Source organism: Manis javanica, chromosome 4 (assembly GCF_040802235.1).
Source record: "Manis javanica isolate MJ-LG chromosome 4, MJ_LKY, whole genome shotgun sequence".
Lineage (NCBI taxonomy): Eukaryota > Metazoa > Chordata > Mammalia > Pholidota > Manidae > Manis > Manis javanica.
In genome coordinates this window covers 36,925,480-36,943,535 of record NC_133159.1, presented here as the reverse complement: position 1 = coordinate 36,943,535, position 18,056 = coordinate 36,925,480, and the positions used below count along the sequence as shown (strand labels likewise).

The following is an 18,056-nucleotide window of genomic DNA, read 5'->3' as shown; positions in this document are numbered from 1 at the left end:
TGGCTATTTTGAGCCATAGTAAATTCTTAGAACATTAGAAAGTATAATAACCTTGAAAATCAAGATTTTCTAAAGACTAAAGGCAAGGAGGAAAAAGGTTATTGAGTTCAGAATCACATTAAAGAGAATAAAGGAAATCTTCACTAAGAGGAATTCCTGTCCTGAGTTTAATGCCCCATAAAACCTGTAGTCATCATTCCTTTTTAAGTAGTAATCAGTACTGGAGCATGTCAATAAAAATAATTGAATCTTGTACTAAATAATGTACAACTTGTTATGGTTTTGCTACATGAGCCAGTTCAGTAATTGGTATTGTTCCTAAGGTGGTTTTGTTCTGACAAATTAGGTTAATGGGTGTTTCAGTTAATAACCCAGCAGGCTTTCCTGCCAGCAGGTGAGGTAGACATTGGGAAATCAATTCCCTGGCTTTCAGCTTTCTGGAACCAGAGAGTGAATCATGTAGGGAGTCCTCTTGCCTCTTTCCCCCTGCTGTCTAGCTAAGGTCAAACAACTCCTGAGGGAGTAAACTGGGAGCAATTTACAGTGTAGAGACAAAGCAGAGACAGACAATCAATGGTCTAAACCAGGAAAGGGAGTTTACTTCAGTAACCTGACATAATAATGGTTGTTTAGTGCAGCTGGCCTGATTGTCTAATACATGTCTTTAGCTGGATTCCACAACTTGATTTATTTCCACTCCAGGATATCCTGTACCTTCACAACTCTTTAGAGGAAGTAAACAGTGCCTTTATTGGGTACCAGAGACAGAATGATCTTAAACTCGAAGGGATGAATGAGACAGTCAGTAATCTCACTCAGAGAGTCACCTTGGTAGAAAGAGATCTGGTTGCTGCAAGCAAGGTAAAAAAGCACGCAAACCTGTCCTTCAGCACGGTAAGCCTTTTCAGATGTTGTGTGATGTGCTCATGTTGTAGTCCATTTTGTCTGTACCTGGATAACATTCCACAACCTTTTCAGATGTCTTCTGGCATATTTGGGAGGCTACACACTTGTATTGTTCTCAGTCTTTGTCGTCTTTAATGCTTACACTTGCTCTGTGTTGTGAATGGCCCAGGCAGTCTTAGTCCTGATTTGGAAAGGAGGTGTAGAGAGGTAGGTTAGGTTGCTTGCCAAGGCCCCACCGCAAGTTGTTGGCAGAGATGACTAGCCTCCTATTATGTTACCAGTGACCCATCTGGTAGGGAAACTCTGGCACATATTTCTAAATGAGGTCTCCTTGAACTGTGCTTATTTTTGAGTTGTTAAGGGTGAGAGCAATGGTAGTGGCAATAACTGAAGAATCTTTTTCCAGTTTCTTTAAGCCTGAATTTGGCTTTCAGATTTATCCTTCCTCATCTGCATTTACCTCCTTTTGCATATAATATCAGGAAAGCCATTTAAAATAGATCAGGTCAGACCAGCTCCTCAACTTAAGAGATCATTAAGTTTGTCCTCTCATTTTACATATGAGGAAACTGAATGACCTCCTAAATTACTGATGCTGGCAGACCATGTGGTTTACTGAAAGTTACTGTGAATAAAATGGGTGCTTTCAAATTACCTTTCACATATATGTTGTACTGGGATTACTAAATAGCTGCAAACCCCACCCTTAAAGCTTTCACACAGCAAAGACATAGGCATGTATAAAGAAATGGAAACCAAATACAGGAAACTGCATTATAGATTCAAGTAACAGCCAAAGCTGGAAGCAAGCCCACAGATAAAGTTGAACTGTGGCACATAGAAAGCAGCACTTGAACTGGCTCTACCACAGTGGAGCGTTGGCAGTTTGCCAAGCCTTGGCTTGGAGGGAGCAGTAAGAGGACCTGTTCCCCCTTGTGCTTTACAAGGCTATGTAGTTTACTACAAAGCTGTGAACATTAAAGGAGCCTTAATTTTAAGAGCCCTTTGAATTCAGCTAAAGTAACTAGGGGCTAGGGATATGGAATGATGTGATGAGTATTAGGCCTTGAAGGGTGTGAAAGCTTATCACCTTTGAATGCCTGTGCTGTCTTTCCCCTCCCTACTTTATTTTTCTCCAGAAGAGGGAATTGCTAATAGTACTGTCTGTCCTGCTGTTTCTTCCAGCACCATATACCTAGCATGGTTCTGGGTAAAAAGTTCTCTCACCATTTTTACTTCAAAGTTTTAAAGTTCATGACAGAAAGAACTAGAATCACCGATTTAGCTTTGTATCTTGATGACCTTTCTCCCTCTCTCTCATTCTCCTATTTCTTTTGAAGGTGTCTGAGACCCTTTAAGTAAGTTAGACTAATTTGTTTAAAAAATGCAAGATGCTAAGTTTTAATGTTGCCTTTAATTTTTTCTTGTTCTTTTTATCTTTAAGACAAGTGACAGAGCTGCAACTCTGAAAAGAGAGTCTTTGTATCAAGTGACCAACAGAACAGATACAGTTAAAACTCAAAGCAGAAAGGTAAATAATAGAAGGCTTATTCTGAAGTAAAATTACATGCATCAGCATCTCTGTGCTTTTGAGCCACTGTTTCTGTCTCATAAAGAACACTTTGGTTTCATGTGCTGAAACTTCCAAACCAGATTAATTAATTAGTGGATAAGTGAATAGTTTATCAGGTACCTAACCTGTGCCAAGCACTTTGCTAGGAACTGGTATGACCACAGGGAGTGTGACAGACATGTTACCCCTGTTCTGTTAGAGCCCAAAGTCTATCAGTCAGAAATTCAGTAACACATAATTGAACAAATAATTGCAAGTATTAGTGCTACAGAGGAAAAGTATAGGGTCTGATGAGGGTGTCAGCAGAGATCAGGAAGGCTTCCCTAAGGAAATGACTCCTAAGCTAAGATAGCAAGTTATCTGTACGAATGGTGGGGAACAGAGGCACAGATACTCTAAAAATGGTGTCTGACCTAAATCTTAGTACATACATAGTCCATTTAAGCTTCAGCCAGTTCCCTTCATCTTGTACCCTCCCCCTTTTTTATGTTTTTCCCTGATATACCATCATGACAAACCATCTGTGGTGTGCTTTGACATTAGGGAAAGAAGGCTTGCAACATTCTCTGTGATTAGAATGTTTTTTAATATTATAAGATCTAGGCTAAGATAAAGGAAAAGCCAGGAAGATTGTGACTGAGTGGCTAAAATACCATCTTGGATGCACATTGTGTGTGAGAAGTTCAAGGATATGAGGTTCAGAGGAAATGAACTTGGAAATGAACCAAGTACAGGCAGTTTTCAATGTAATGCTTTCTTTCCATCTATATTTGATCTTCCTTAACAGTTTTGTATTGTTTAAATAAAAGTCACATATATTAAGATTTTAATGCTTTATAAGCTAGGCGTTTGTTGAGTTTTCTGCTTCTGCAAAAAATGTTTTTTTGACTCACCTAGAGAATGACAAGAAAAAGAGCCAGACAGATATAAATGTTGACCACAAAAAAATAACAGATGGCTAGTATTGGAAGGTAGTAGTAATTTCAGTAACAAGATTTTAGCAATAAATACCAGAATAAAATACACCTAGTACACATTTTTTGCCTAAATTTCTTGGCTCTGCTTTCATACCCTGTGGGTTTTGGACTGTCATCCCAATGTACTGTCCCTTTGTCCTACTTCATCTAAGCAGCCTAACCAGGTATAATTTCTTCTTACCATAAATTTAAGTATTTAGTACCTAATTTTAGTTACATATGTCCATATATTAGCTCCCTAAATAAACCAGGAGTGGTCTGTTATACAGTAACTATTAGAGTAGAAAGATAGGCAAGAAACGAGTAAATATATATTGAAAAAAAGAAACATGCCATGTGTTGATGTTCTAATTAAACATAGGTTCAGGACCTTGCACACTGGTCTGAGCTGTTGGAAACCGGCCTTGTAGAAACCAAACTTCTCTCTTTTTATAATGAAATGTGTTTTTTTATATGCCACTCTAGATCATCCTGGGAATGAGGCAGGGTATAGTGAGAAAATTTTTTAAATGATGTAAGTAAGTAAGACCTTAAACTAAACTATTACAGCTCTTTCTTTGAGTTCCTAAGAATTCCTGTCCCCAGTTGAATCACCACCATCAGGGGAGAAGAGATGAGGGGAATACTTATAGTTCTTTTTTTTTTTAAGGTGATAAGAGCATAAAACTCTCTAAAGTGGTCTAGTCACAAGGTGAAGTAAGATATTGAGGAAAATTATTTAGTTAATATAAAATCATTCCTAGAAAATAATATCCTACTCATTTAAGAAATGGGTATCGCATAGGCACCTGAGCAAGGGTACATTTCTTTTACTGCTGACACATGCAAACCTTCCCCCATTAGCCAAATGTACACAGTGAATCAGATCATCTGTAGCACAATGTTCCCTTGATGGTCTAACCTCAAATCCAGCTAGGCCCTCATCAACACTGACTATGAAAGATGTTTCTCATATTTGATTCATTCCTTCATTGCCTTTATAGGGAACCTACTGGGGATCAAGCACTACATGCTATATAGGCTCCGGAAGATAATGAAGAATCATATGGGGTCTTCCTTCTACCTTAAACCCTCTATGATCTTTGTTTTGGACAGAAAGAAGATAGTTCAGATTCTCAGGTATCCAAGCTAAGAGAGAAACTGCAGCTGATCAGTGCTCTCACCAACAAACCGGACAGCAACAGGCCTCCAGAAACCACCAATGAAGGTGAGATATTCAGGGCTGACTTCTGAGTATTTCACACAGGGTTGGGCAGCTTGCCTCCCACACTGGGAGTGGGGAAAGGTATTACAGCAGGACTGATCGAGCCAAGTGAGTGATGCCTGAGTGCACCGAGATGAAGCTGATGCACTTTGCTTTCATTTAGAAAAAGCCCATTTTGTACATGATTTGTACTCCAGTCTATTAAGGGAAGAATGGGTAATGTTTAGCTGGAAATAGACTTCTCCATGCTGTCTGCATCCAATTATAGGCACAAATGTTGCTGTCATAGTGTATATTAACCCAGCCCTAAATGTTGTTTATGGGAGTCTTTTCATTTCTCTAAGTGCATAAAATTTACTTAAAAATAAATGTTAATTCTTCTGAAAAACCAGTAACAAACAATGACTGCAATCATTGGCTTGGAAGGGCTTTTGGCTTTAGGTAGGGGCACACCTAATCAGTACTAGCAGATACATCAGTCTCCACTAGCTTAGCTCTGTGATGGCATAACTAAGGTACTAGACTACACTGCTTTGACCCCCTACCTCCACAAGTATTTTTCATTTTTGGGAAAACAGTACACCTCTCTTACTCTCTTTTGGGTGGGAGACAGACTGCAATGGGAGGCCTTGTCCTAACATTATGCTACATAATCGTACGGTAGCACTTTTTGAGTACCATCTGCCCTGGTGGCACATAAACCCATCTCAAGCTTATAGTGTAGCTCCTTGGATGTAAAATATCCAACGCTCTTCTCACATGCTGCTTAAACTCTTAACATCTGAGTATATATAATGCAAACTTGTACCTAACTAACTTACAAACTTATAAGCTCTTTCAATGGGATCACTTTTTTTAAACCTTATTGTTATATTGTACTGACTGATGTTCATCTACCCACAAAATATATCTCAGTCCTTGCCTTTAGCATCACATAGTTGTTGTGCCACTTAATTCTCAGAGCAGTCTCTTAAATTAAGAACATAGGCAATTGCCCTAAAAGGTGACCTTCAAAACTGGTTTAATTTGGTCTCAGATTCAATAATACTAAATCCGTGTGTGTTTATTACAGAACAAGTACAGAGTTTCACATCAAAGCCTTCAGCATTGCCAAAATCTCCACAGTCTCCTGGAGACAAAAGTGAGAAAGCTACCCAGCTAAGACCTATCTCTCTACCAGGAATTTCTAGCCTCAAAGGTAAATTTTTGTACCATGGAGGAAGAGGGGAAGTATTTAAAGTTATAACTTTTCAATTTTTTAACTTGTAAGAAAAAGAATTGTTTCTAATATTGATTGAGTACTTCCTATGGACCAGATATTTGATATGCATTATATCACATGATCCAGGAACCAATCCCGGGAACATAAATGTTCATGTATTATACCCATTTTACCAATTGAGAAACTGCCCAATTCCACAGAGCAATTAATTAGTTGAGGCAAAATTCATACCAAAGCCGTCTGAAACCAGAGTTTGCATTCTTAACCAATGTAGCATATTATCTCTGTTAATGTTTTTTGAGTCTTCATTCAATGAGTGTCTAATTAGACCCAGTGCTAAGTAGTAAGATTACAGTATATGACACTATCTCACTTTCCTCACAGATATAACAGTCTAGTGGAGAAGGCAACACAATACTGTGAAGTTAGCAAACTAAAGTAAACGTTGACCTATTTGTCAGGGCCCTCCAAAAAGGAGGAGTCCTTTGGCTGAATCAGCAAGATAAGCATCAGTTAAGATGGATGTGATTCACAGAAAAATGTGTTTGCCTTGCTTCCAACAGTGTTTGTTTTATCCCTTATTGTGTTGTATATAATCTTCTGATTTTGCATTTTGCTAAGTGCCAGGAGAATCACCTCATTCCTCTCCTTTGCCTGGCTACCTTTGCCTGGCTCTTCACCTCAATTTAGATACCATTCCACCAGGAAACATTGCCTTACCTCCCAGGACTACATCAAGTTCCTCCTGTGTATGCACTCTTGCACAGTATTTCGCGTTTGCCCCTGTTTAGCACATGTCACTCTGTTATAATTTCCTAAGGAGATCTAAAATATAACTTCACTTAACTTCACTCCCAATCCCTAGCATAGTGCCTGGTACACATGAATATTTTTTAATAATATATACATGAATATTAATAACTATAAGCTGTAATTAACGCTTAAAGCATAGAAGACTAAAGTCATTTATAATACCATTTCAATGCAGTTACTTTTCCCCCTTACCTCTGATTTTTTTCCCGTTTTCTGGGGAGACGGGAGAGTGTTAAGTTGTATTTATTGGCAACACAACTTGCTCCTCCCACTTTCCATTATTACATCTAGAATGGATGAGAATGAATGGAGAAAAGATTATTAGAGCAAATTAAGAAATAACCATCTTAACATTTGTACTTCAATCCCTAACATAGGCCTTATGTACTTCTGGATGACTACACTTTTGAAATGACCTGAAGCAGCAATCAGATTTTTATTTGAATACTGCTACCAATGCATAGCACATTTTATAAAATCATGCCCCATAATCACACACAAAAAATCACCTTCCAGCTCACCACTTGGTGGCACGTATTGGGAACAAGCATCCCACCTGCTTTTCAAAGGCTTTCAGAGAGCTTCTGAGACTTTATTTAGCTGTTTTGCTGGGACTGTTTCAGGAGCAAAAGTTGAGCCTTATTCTGAACTTATCTACAAAAACTCCTAGATGGACTGGACCTTGCACTGCAGCTGTTTCCCCTCCTTCAGGCCATTTCTGTTCTTCCTAAATACTACATAGCAGGAGGCCTATTGAATCCAAGTGTGGAATTGAATAAATGAAGAAAGACAAGGAATTAGGAAGACCTTTAAAGAAGCTGTAAGCTTCTTTTGGAGAAAAGATTCTTAGAGCAAATTAAGAAATAGTCATCTTAATGTTTGTACTTCAGTCCCTTCTCGGTGACTATTTGTATTAGAGACTAAATCTACTAAATAATTATGTGGGGACACACTCAAGTCCTTTTTAAATACTATGTAAATAATTGGCCCTCCTAAGTAGTCATTATGGGGCCCTTGAGAAAATATCAGAAGAGACTGTTAATAGAAATTCAAATAATAGAAATAACAAAAGAAGATACAGATCAACTGGTGGTATTTGTCTCTTAGCTGAGATAAAGTGAGTGAGAGTGAGCAGTGTGCCTGATACTTTGTATACACTGCATATATAGCATTGAAGACATGTATAGTCCTCTGGGGTTTTTGTAATTGAGATATATATAATTAACATACTATGGTATTCACCCTTTTAAAATACATAATTCAATGAGTTTTAGTATATTCACAAGGTTATTCAACCATTACCACTGTCTTATTCCAGAACATTTTTATCATTACAAAAAAAAACCCTGTACACATTAAAGTCACTATTCCTCCTACCCCCAGCCCCTGGCACCCAACCACTCTAATCTCACAACCACTGTCTCTTTGGATTTGCCGATTCTGGGTGTTTCATATAAATGGAATCATAGAGTACATGGCCTTGTGTGTGCTTTTTTCTTTCAATGTGCTTCTTTCACTTACCACAGTGTTTTCAAGGCCCATCCATGTTGTGTGTAGCAGAAGTATTTCATTCCTTCTTATGGCTGAATAGCATTCCATTGTATGGATATACCACATTTTGTTTATTCCTTCAGTTGATAGACAAATCTGGGTTGTTTCCAATTTTTGGTTATTGGGAATAATGCAGCTGTGAAACATCTATATACCAGTTTTTGTATAGATGTAAGTTTTCATGTCTCGAGTATATAACTAGGAGTGGAATTGCAGTCATATGATAACTGTTTAACTGACAACATTCCATAGTCTGTTTTATAGGCTCAGCTCCTATCAGTTGGCTTAGGCCTCTGCAGTCCTTTTCACACCTTCAACATAAGAATAAAGTCTAGAAAATCTACAAGGAAGGCTCTGGACAGAGAGAAAGCCAGTTTGTTCATTTCTCTTGTGACTATCTGTCACTTCTTCCATTTTGGAAGGATAGTGCCATACAGTATTCCTTGCCTTCTTAAAGTCTCAAGAATAAGTCTTTCTGATTTCCTGAGGTCCTAAACTTTACCTTTTAGAAACAAAGACAGCAAAGTAGCTTTCCTTGAGTGCTTTAAATTTAGTTGTGGCTACTTTTTAAACTGTTGACTACATTTAGCTATATGTAAAGATTATGGACATTTTTTATAATTCCTTTTTAACAGATCTTCAGGATTTATTCCAAACAACTGGCCAGAATGGAAAGCTGACCTACCAGGAAATCTGGAATTCATTAGGCTCTGCTATGCCAGAACTGGAGAGTTTAAGAGAGTTTGATTCCGATGGGGATGGAAGATACTCATTCCTGGAGCTAAGAGCAGCATTAGGTGTCTAGCCTCATTAGGCTGCTTTCAGAAATGGATATATATCCTGGACTACCTGATATCTACTCCTCTAACAAAAACAACCCTTTTACTTACCCATCAATCCTCCAGTCCTCCAAACAACTGTAGCAGACACATTGCCACCTTTTAGCTTGTTTGAAAAAGCTATATGAAAATTATTTTTTTAAAAAAGACCATTTTACTTATAATATTCAGAAGTCTATGATTTCCTAAAACCAATAAGATCTTAATTTTTAAATTGCTAGAAAAAAAATCAAGCCCTCTTTTTTTTCTCTCTTTCCTTTTTTTGAGGGGAGGAGACCTTATCTTTTAAAACTGGAAACTGTATATAGAGGGGATAAGCCACCTTTTATATTTCACATAAATCTGCCTTAAATTAGCTGCACTTTATAGACTCAGAAAATGTCTTCCCTTTAAAAGATAGACCTTTTCTGTTTGTAAATATTTAAAATGAAAGAGAACTGTGCATATTTTGTAGGAAGTAGGAAGAATGGTTTGAAACAGGATGTGAACAAATGACTTGCTATTAAAAATCACTAATCTGATCTGGTAGCAGCTGAAACTATGTCCACATCCCCTTAAGGTGTCTCTTTTAGGTGCTGCCCTGGGGTTTTGCCTGGTGACTGGGGTACTAGATATAGGAAGTGGGCACTGTAGGGCACAGTGCCACCTCCCGCCTCAGGAAAATAAGATTCTGGCTGTTTGTTCCTGCCCCCTCAGCTAATCCCAACCTGTGCACCAGAGAAGCCCTGTTGGGGACTTTTCTCATTTTTTAATCCTATTTCAGGGTTTATGATTATAAAAAGTATCTAGTGGGAGCTACGTTTCACCCCTGAGTGACCTAGATTATCTTCCCCCATCCACCCACTCGAATTTGTCTTAAGTTGTAGCTGACCTCCACCTCTAATACTGTCTCCATTCTGAATGGCAGGGCTGAAGCCCCTTGGTCACTGTCTCAGTCTGGCTACCCAGGAGCTTTAGGGAAGAAATGTGCCTCTAATTTTGACCCAGGAAACTCCTTGAGATTTTACCTGGAAGCTAATCAAGGACCTAATGTGTTCCTCTATGTTCTAAGGCCAAAAAGGTTGTGAAATGAAACACAAGAAGTCATACTAGATTTTCGTACGGTTACCAGCTCAGAAGTAGCTAGAGGCTTTCTGTCCTGAGGATGCCAGACAATAGCAAGCAGGCCTAAAGCAGAGGGCTTCACATGATGGTAGCAAGTTTTTTCAAATTTCATACAAGAAAGTTGTTGATTTTTATTTCAAATTCCTTTTTTTTCTGGCAGCTCCTATATATTCTCTGTTTTGAAAATACTCTGAAAATAATTCTCCCTTTAAATACTTACATAAGTCAGGTACTAAAGAGCCCCCTGGTCTGGAAGGAAATGTACCTCCATGTCACTTGGGTATGTGCTGTGTTGTTCTTAGAAGCAGTCTTTGGACAACACAAAGGTTAAAGAATTTTGAAAATCAGCTTTGTTTATGCCAAGTCAGGGAGAAACTAGAAAAGCTTTCATGGCACAGATTTATTTAGTAGAACTCTGTTATAACTTTGTCCATGTTGCCCTGTTATCCATGGATGCAGTTGAGCACCCTTAAACTTTGAAGGGCTGGGGTTTTTTTTCTCTATTTGATTTTCAGCTTGTGCTCATGAAACTTGATTTTTTTCCTAGAAGCATTAAAATTTAGTTAAAACAAGATGAAATCTTTCCCATGAATGGTGTCTACTTACCTCACTGTGGCTTATGCTACATTCTTATTTTTAATTTAACATTTTGCTTGTTCATCTGAGCTATTTCCTCTCTTAAAAAGGTTAAAATATAGTATAAAATCAGCCTGGCACTTTTGGGTAACTTGAAGATAGCACTCTTCTGGTTGCCTTCCATGACCACCCTCCACCTTTTTTTTTTAATATATACACCTACAGGTTTTGTAACAACCAAATAAAATTCTAGCAATAATTTGAATTATACTGCTATATTTGTATATGCTATACCATAAATAGTATGTCTGTACCTGGAAGGTATTTTTTTGAGAACTGATTTATATGAAATATATTCGAGGGTAATGTAGCTTATCCTTTTTAGGTTCAGATTCTTATTCATAGGCAGATACTTTGAGGACACCTTAACTCTGTTGTATATACTTTTCTTTTGTATCAGAGAACTATACGTGGAGAAGTCAGTTTTATTTTTAACTTATCGTGTTCTTCCTGCCTCAAGCTTGCTGGCGAGCATCTTATTCCTGAGCCAGCTGTGCTGTACTGTACCATCCTCTCCCCCTACCAAATTTGGCACAGTTGTTTCTGCTACATCCCCAGACCTGTGAATGCCCTTGTCATTCTGTCTGAGAAAGTGCCCTATCTCCCAGGCAGAACTAGGGCATTTTAAACTCTTTTGTTAGGTTGGCTTAAGGAAAGAGCCCCCAAAGTCTACTTTATTAAGTGTGGATTTGGGAATCTTATTTGTGAATTGTCTTAACTTATCTAACCTGCAGCTTGTGCAGGGCTGTGGTCAGTCAAGTCTCACTTGCCACATCTTGGCTCTGAAAAGAATACTGGGCTTGTGGTGGTGCATTTGTTTTTGGTCTTCATTTGAAATACTTTCACCTTTTCCCTCTGGCAGCTCTTGCTGCCGCTGTTCCCCATGCACTGCTTCTTGGTGCTTTTTTTTTGGCCTTTTCCTGTGTGGTGTAATGTTTACTTAGAGGGCCTCCCCATAAATTATGGAGGCAAAAAGGTGTTATAGGAAGAGAAGGCCCAAAAGGAGAACCTGGCTTAGGAGTGACCATAGTGTCACGCTGAGGGCAGAGGGTCCTGGCACGTAGGGGTGTGTCTGCCACAGCAACGCTGACGAGTGGACACCTTCACCTGCCACTGGCTGCTTCCACTTCCGTGGGTGTTGCCTCACTTTCCTTTGCTAGACAGAACCCTGCCTCCCCCCACCCGCTGGGCTTGCTGGTCACAGTGGAAGATTGTGACTGTGATGGGCTCATACTCATAATGGCCCGTTCTTGTGTCGTTTTTAGTGACAGCTTTTGTTTGCTACACACCTCATTGGCTTGCTTGCCAACACCAGCCCGATGTGGTCCCTTCTTTCCTATCCAAACCAGAAAACATTTGGGTATTTCTGAGACTTTATAGAGCGTGTATTGTTTGTTATACGAACCTAACTTACCTTGTTGTTTTCTCATATTAAGAAATGTAAATCTACTTTGCCTTTAGTGGAGCTATTTTGGTAATGTAAAGCAATTTTTGGTTCTGCTTTGGGAATGAATTCAAGATTTCTACGACTTGATTTAAGCTTTGTTTATTTCTTTTCAGTAATACAGACATTTTAACTTATCTAAATAAAGCATTTCCTTTATCTCCCACTGTGTCTATGACTAAAGGTCCCCCCCTACCCCCAATAACTAAAAAAAAGAAAAATATATATATATATTTATATATTTATATATTTGATCTATCCCTGTTTTTATGGACTCCTTCCTCCTCTTGAAAGCAAGGACTAACAGATGGTAGGCGCAAAGTAATGTTCAGCAGTCTGCCTTAACCGTAAAATTTGGCCTAAAGCAGCAAAAGCAGCTTCTTTGGCATCTGCAGGATGGGAGGGGGCAGAGTGACACCCACACATACGCCCTCCCCCACCCTCCTTCCCCTGTAACAACCAGAGAAGCTACACTTAGGCCTATTGTATATTTGCAATTTCGTATAAGAGCATGTTTATAAGAAATACTTCACTGCCTTTAAAAAAGGCAGGAAATCCATTACAAGGGAATCACATAGGAACTGGGACTTTTTCATACACAGAAAAAAAATATGAGAAATTAGCTCTATATATTTGCTGGATTCTGGGATTACAAACACACACACACACAAAAAAAAAACACATGCAATGTGGGTAGCCTTTCCCCTGGGGAACACTACATAAAATTTAGCTCATTTGCAAATACGGTGAGATGATTTCCTCATTCCTAAAGTGAAAGAAAAAAATTTATGCCCTGGGGCAGAACTGAGCTATCTTTAAATTGAGACCAAATAGCCATTATTATCTTTCTTTTTAGAATCATTTCCCAAAGATACAAAAATTAATATTCCCATGGAGTGGATCTTAACTTTTGGAGAGGTCATGAATCCCTTTGAAAAAGATCTGAAAAAAAAAAATTGTAGATTCATTTCTGTATATCATTTTAGCCAATCCATGGCCCAAGTTAATTACACACACATGCACACAAAATCATTTGCCACATGTTTTCTGACAAGACATTAGAGAAGGGACACCACCATGTGTGGTAGGAAGATGAGGAACTTTGATACCAAGCAGAGTAAATTTGAGAGCTAACTAGGCAACCTAAAAATGAAATGGCAAATGGCCTTGGAATCTCTCTTCATCTGTAAAAGGATTATGTCCATTTGGCAATGTTCTTGTGGCTATCAAAAAATAATAAGGTGACAACCACATAAGAACTCCACACTTACAGTCTCCTGTGCAGTGTGACTCAGTGGGTGTCCTGATGACTTAGTTTGCCTGCGACATGGCATCTGTGCTGTATGGCCTCTGCCCATAGCTCACACACCCACAGGAACTATCACTCTTGTGGCAGCTGTGCTAAATGTTCAACAGAATAGCAGTGCCTTTGGGTACCTAGCCCAAGGGCTGGCACACATTTTTGGTCTTAAATACTGAAAAGAGGGATGTTGAGCCTATTGCAAGTACTGGTTCAGTGTCTCCCCACAGCCAACCCTTCAGTTCCATTGTGACTCAGTGACCTTCAGATTGGTTTACAAAGTGCCTCCATCAAACAGGAGAAGGACATTGCCTCCTCACAACAAATAAGACACAAGGGAGCCTTGGACTTTTTTTAATCTTCCATAATGTGACATCCAGGTGGACCCTGGCCTCTGTCAATACCACCTACTTGAGGTTACCTACTTCTGCTCTGCCCCTGACACTTCCAGCTCCCACCCTTACTGAGAGGAGGCTGCAGTTATGAAGCAAAAGGCTTGGCATAGCAGCAGTGGTCCTCAAGGGCCAGTGTGGGGAGGGAATGGAAGTGGATGTTCCTTTCAGGACATGTGGCCAAAGGGTAAGAGACTGAGTGGCTCAGCATTGGGGGTACATTGCACAGGGAGATGGCAAAGGACACCTCCTAAAAGATGGGAATTGGGAGTGGGGAGCTGGTCTGGGACCGTGGCACAGGGGAAGGTAAGGGCTGCTGTGGGAACAGCTGCAGTGCAGGTTGCAGAAGGACAGGGGTCTCCACCTTGGGGCTGCTGTCTTGGGCAGCATAGCTTCTGCTCTCCGGGATGTCCAACTCCCACAGAGGATCTGAATTCTGAACTTCAGCCTCAGTCTTGTTGAGAGCAGGGGTAGGGCCTGTGTTGATGGCTGCATTCATGCCACACGCCAGTGCTTGTTAATCCAGTACAACAGTGGACTGTAGGTGAACGTGGTGGCTCTCATCGCCTCCACCCACTCCTTGGCATGCTTTTCCTGATGCAAGTTTTTCCTCCAGTGCAGAAAGAGAATCCAGCTGCTGGTCACCACAGAACACAGCCCCAGGAATCCAAAGTACAGTGAAACCCACGCTAAGACAGTAAGAAAGAAAAAGAGGCAAGCTGGCTGATAGCTGTGGCCTGGGGCCTGAACTTTTCTCATTCCTCTCCTTGACCCATCATCCATCAATCATTCCATTCACTTACCCACTCTCTCCATTCCTTCCTTTTGCCCTCATTGACTTGCTGTCAAGAGTCTTCTTATTCAACCAAAGCTAGATTTCCAGGGAGTTTAAGAGACTACCTTTAGCTCTTCACAGATAAGGAAAGCTAGGTCTAGAGTAGGCATGACCTGTCCAGGTTCAATCAGGCCTCTGGTTCCCAGCCCTGGACCCATCCAATCCATCAGATTGAGAAACCTCCCTAAAGGCTCATCAAGGAAGGTAAAAGTTTACCAGTTGACAGGGACACCAATGCCCCATCCCATCCCACTACAGCCCTTAACCATCAGCTCTGATGATCCTGAGATATACACAGTACCTCTCTGGTTGGACAAAGAGACTTGGCTCTACCCTCAAAGAATCCTTAGTTTTCTAGGGAAATCATATGCTAACTGCTTAGTGCTCCTCCCCGCAGGCAGCCACCACCACAACCATGCAAAAGGTTTTCCCTGAGTGTCTGCCCCCAAGCTAAAGGCACAAAGCAAGGGATGGAGATTGGAGGGGCATTTACCACCTGGGAAGCTCAGGGGTCCTCCTTTTGGAAATCCATAAGGCTGATCTTGCTACCTGGCTGACAGCTCTGGAGACAGGAGTTCACTTACCCATCTGTCCAGCCAATAAGAATGCCCAACCCCCATTGTTACTTAAAGGTGAGGTCGTGGGTTCTGAGCATTGAGCAGTCTAGAGGCAGTACTTGTGAATGGAAGGAAGGGACTCCACCCAATGTCATCTCATAAGCATAATGTATCTCTACTGCTTCTATCAAGGACTGACCCACACACTGAATTGTGTCTGCCCTCTCCCTCTTACAGTGAACCCACAGGGCCACCCCCAGAAAGGCACCCAAATCTCTCAGGGGCTTATCCATGTTGCTGGGCCTTAGTGAATGACAGATACCTATCTCCAGTGGGGACTGGGGCAGGGAGTACACACCTTTGGGCAGCCCTGCCCTCAGGACATCTATGCAGGAGAAAACCTGCCCAAGGGAACTAAGTGGTCAACACCTCCTTCCTTGGCTCTTACAATCTCACTTTTGTCTCATTACCTTTCTTCAGCAAATGTTGGCAAGTGTTTCCTGGACCCCAGGCCCTGTGGGAACTCCCCACCATCTGGCCCTACATCTCTTTCTAGCCTCACTTCCTCCCCCATCTTTCACATACCTTTCCTTTCTGATCCGGCCAGACTCCTTAACAGACCCTGCTTATTCACATCCCTAGAGTTTTGTTCACATGGCTCCTTCTCCTAGGAGTGCCTCTTCCCACTGAACTCCTGCTCATTCTTTCAGGCTCAGCTAAACCCCCTACTGTGTGACTGTTGTGCCAGTTGGCTTCCCAGAATGACACCATCTCCAGTCTGAGGAGACCTTGAGAGTTGTCTATTCTAACTCCCACCAGATGCTTGAGACCTGGAGGTGCATTTTCCCTACCCAGCAACCAATACCCCGAAACTCATTTGGGTCAGGAACTTGCTCACACCTCCTGAGGCAACTTAGTCCATTTATGGGAAACTCAGTTAGAAAGCCCTTCCCTAATTAAGCCCAAGTCAGCCTCCCTATAGGTTGCACTCTTGGGCCTAGCCTGGCACTATTTAATTCCCTCTTCATACTCTCCCAGCATGTCACTTGGGCATTCTGTAGCACAGATTTCTCTCTAGGTTCCCTTACCCTTGGCTCTCCTTCTCCCTCACTGGCTCCTGCCTTTCAGTCTCCTTTGCTAGTTTCTCCTCTTTTCTCTGATCTCTAAATGTCAGCATGCCCTAGGGCTCCATCCTTAGCTCTCTATCTCCATTCGTTCCTTCAGTGATCTCATTCAGACTTATTGCTTTACATACCATATTTACACTGATACCTTACAACTTTATCTCTAGCCCAGACCAATCCTCAGAACTTTAGACTAGTTGACCCAACAGCTTGGTTGACACCCCTACTTACCAGTCTATTAAGTTATCTCAAATTGACATGTCCAAAAGCAAACTTCTGATCATCTGTCCTCCAAAACCTACACCAGCCTTCCTCCTCTACTTAAATCAGCAACTCTGTCCTCCCAGTTGCTCAGACCTAAAGCCTGTAGATCATCCATGACTCCTTTCATTCTCACACCCACATTCATTCCATTAGCAAAATCTTCAGGCTTTGCTTTCAAAACATACTCAGCAACTGACCACTTTCCCATCACTATCACCTTATTCTAAGAACCACCATCACTTATCCCAGACATCCAGACACATCATTCCTTCTTTTCCTTCAGCTCTCTGCTCAAGGGTCCTCTTATCTCTATCTCTATTAGTCTGCTTTGTTTTTCTGCATAGCACATACCATCACCTGATGTTATATATTTATTTATTGTCTGTTTCACTTCACTAGAATATAAGTTCCATGAATTGATGTGAACAAGGAAATAAATACCTAAGAATTTCAGATAATCATAGCTGCTATGAAGAGAATAAAATAAGCTAATGGGATAAAGAATATAAAGGGATGAGGGGTTGAGGGGTTGCATCAAGAAAAGTCCCTTTGAGGTGCTGATTTATGAACCCCACCCTAAATTATGAGGAAACAGCCACAGGCATATCCAAAAAGACGGATCAGCCAGTGCAAGGATCCTGAGGTAGGTACAGGCCAGCACACTGGAAGGTCTTACTCATCTCATCTTAGAGCCCATCACACTACTAGCACAAGCCAGGACCCAGGGCCAGTCTTCATGAATGTAGGTTAGACTGAGCAGAGTTGAAGGCTCTGTCCTTGCCCTTGAGGCATCCACCATTCAGGAAGGGTTTTTATCAGGGGAAGGACTTCCATGAACGCAAATATCAGTACCGTCACAGAGGGCCTGCTCCAGGCCTGGCCCTGTGCTGGGAGCAGGTAAGACACAAAAATGTTGATGCAACTGTCTCCGACCCCAAGAGTTCACACCTGGTTCAAGGGTGGCACTCGGTGGAGAGGAAGGAGGTAGTGTAAATACTTTTCAAAAACAAATTTTTGAAAAATTTGTTGGTGTTTCTTTGGGGAGGAAAGTAGTTGAGTTTGGTGGAGTTCAAGGTGGATGTTAGGAAGCAGAGGGAGACAACGTTTCAGAGCACCTGGCATCTTGAAAAAAATTCAGTCCTTGAGTAGAACTAGGAAAAGTCTCTTAATGACTCAGCCTCAGTTTGCTAATCTGTAAAATGAGCAAAAAACCTGCTCCACAGGGTGGGAAGCGGATAGTGCTCTGCCCATCAAAACGCTCAGTAAAGATAAGCTGCTACTGTGATTGTAGTTGATGAACGGGCCTTCAATGCTT

The 18,056-nt window shown here is 40.9% G+C and overlaps 2 protein-coding genes across 2 annotated transcripts in view; one reads left to right on the top strand and one right to left on the bottom strand.

The window, feature by feature from the left end:
- Window positions 1-12,430, top strand: part of EFCAB14 (EF-hand calcium binding domain 14) — a 35,934-nt gene extending 23,504 nt beyond the window's left edge. Inside the window, exons 7-11 of the mRNA XM_017672805.3 lie at window positions 703-894; window positions 2,351-2,437; window positions 4,552-4,663; window positions 5,733-5,858; window positions 8,882-12,430. Of these exons, the coding sequence (XP_017528294.3) occupies window positions 703-894; window positions 2,351-2,437; window positions 4,552-4,663; window positions 5,733-5,858; window positions 8,882-9,051 (687 nt within the window). The 3' untranslated portion in view covers window positions 9,052-12,430. The remainder of the gene's footprint in view (window positions 1-702; window positions 895-2,350; window positions 2,438-4,551; window positions 4,664-5,732; window positions 5,859-8,881) is intronic.
- A 117-nt stretch (window positions 12,431-12,547) lies between these two features.
- Window positions 12,548-15,328, bottom strand: TEX38 (testis expressed 38). Its single transcript, XM_017672786.3, is given in 4 exon segments — window positions 12,548-14,465; window positions 14,468-14,650; window positions 15,290-15,305; window positions 15,308-15,328. Coding segments are annotated over 4 exon segments (636 nt in total). The 3' UTR covers window positions 12,548-14,049.
- Window positions 15,329-18,056: the final 2,728 nt, after the last annotated feature.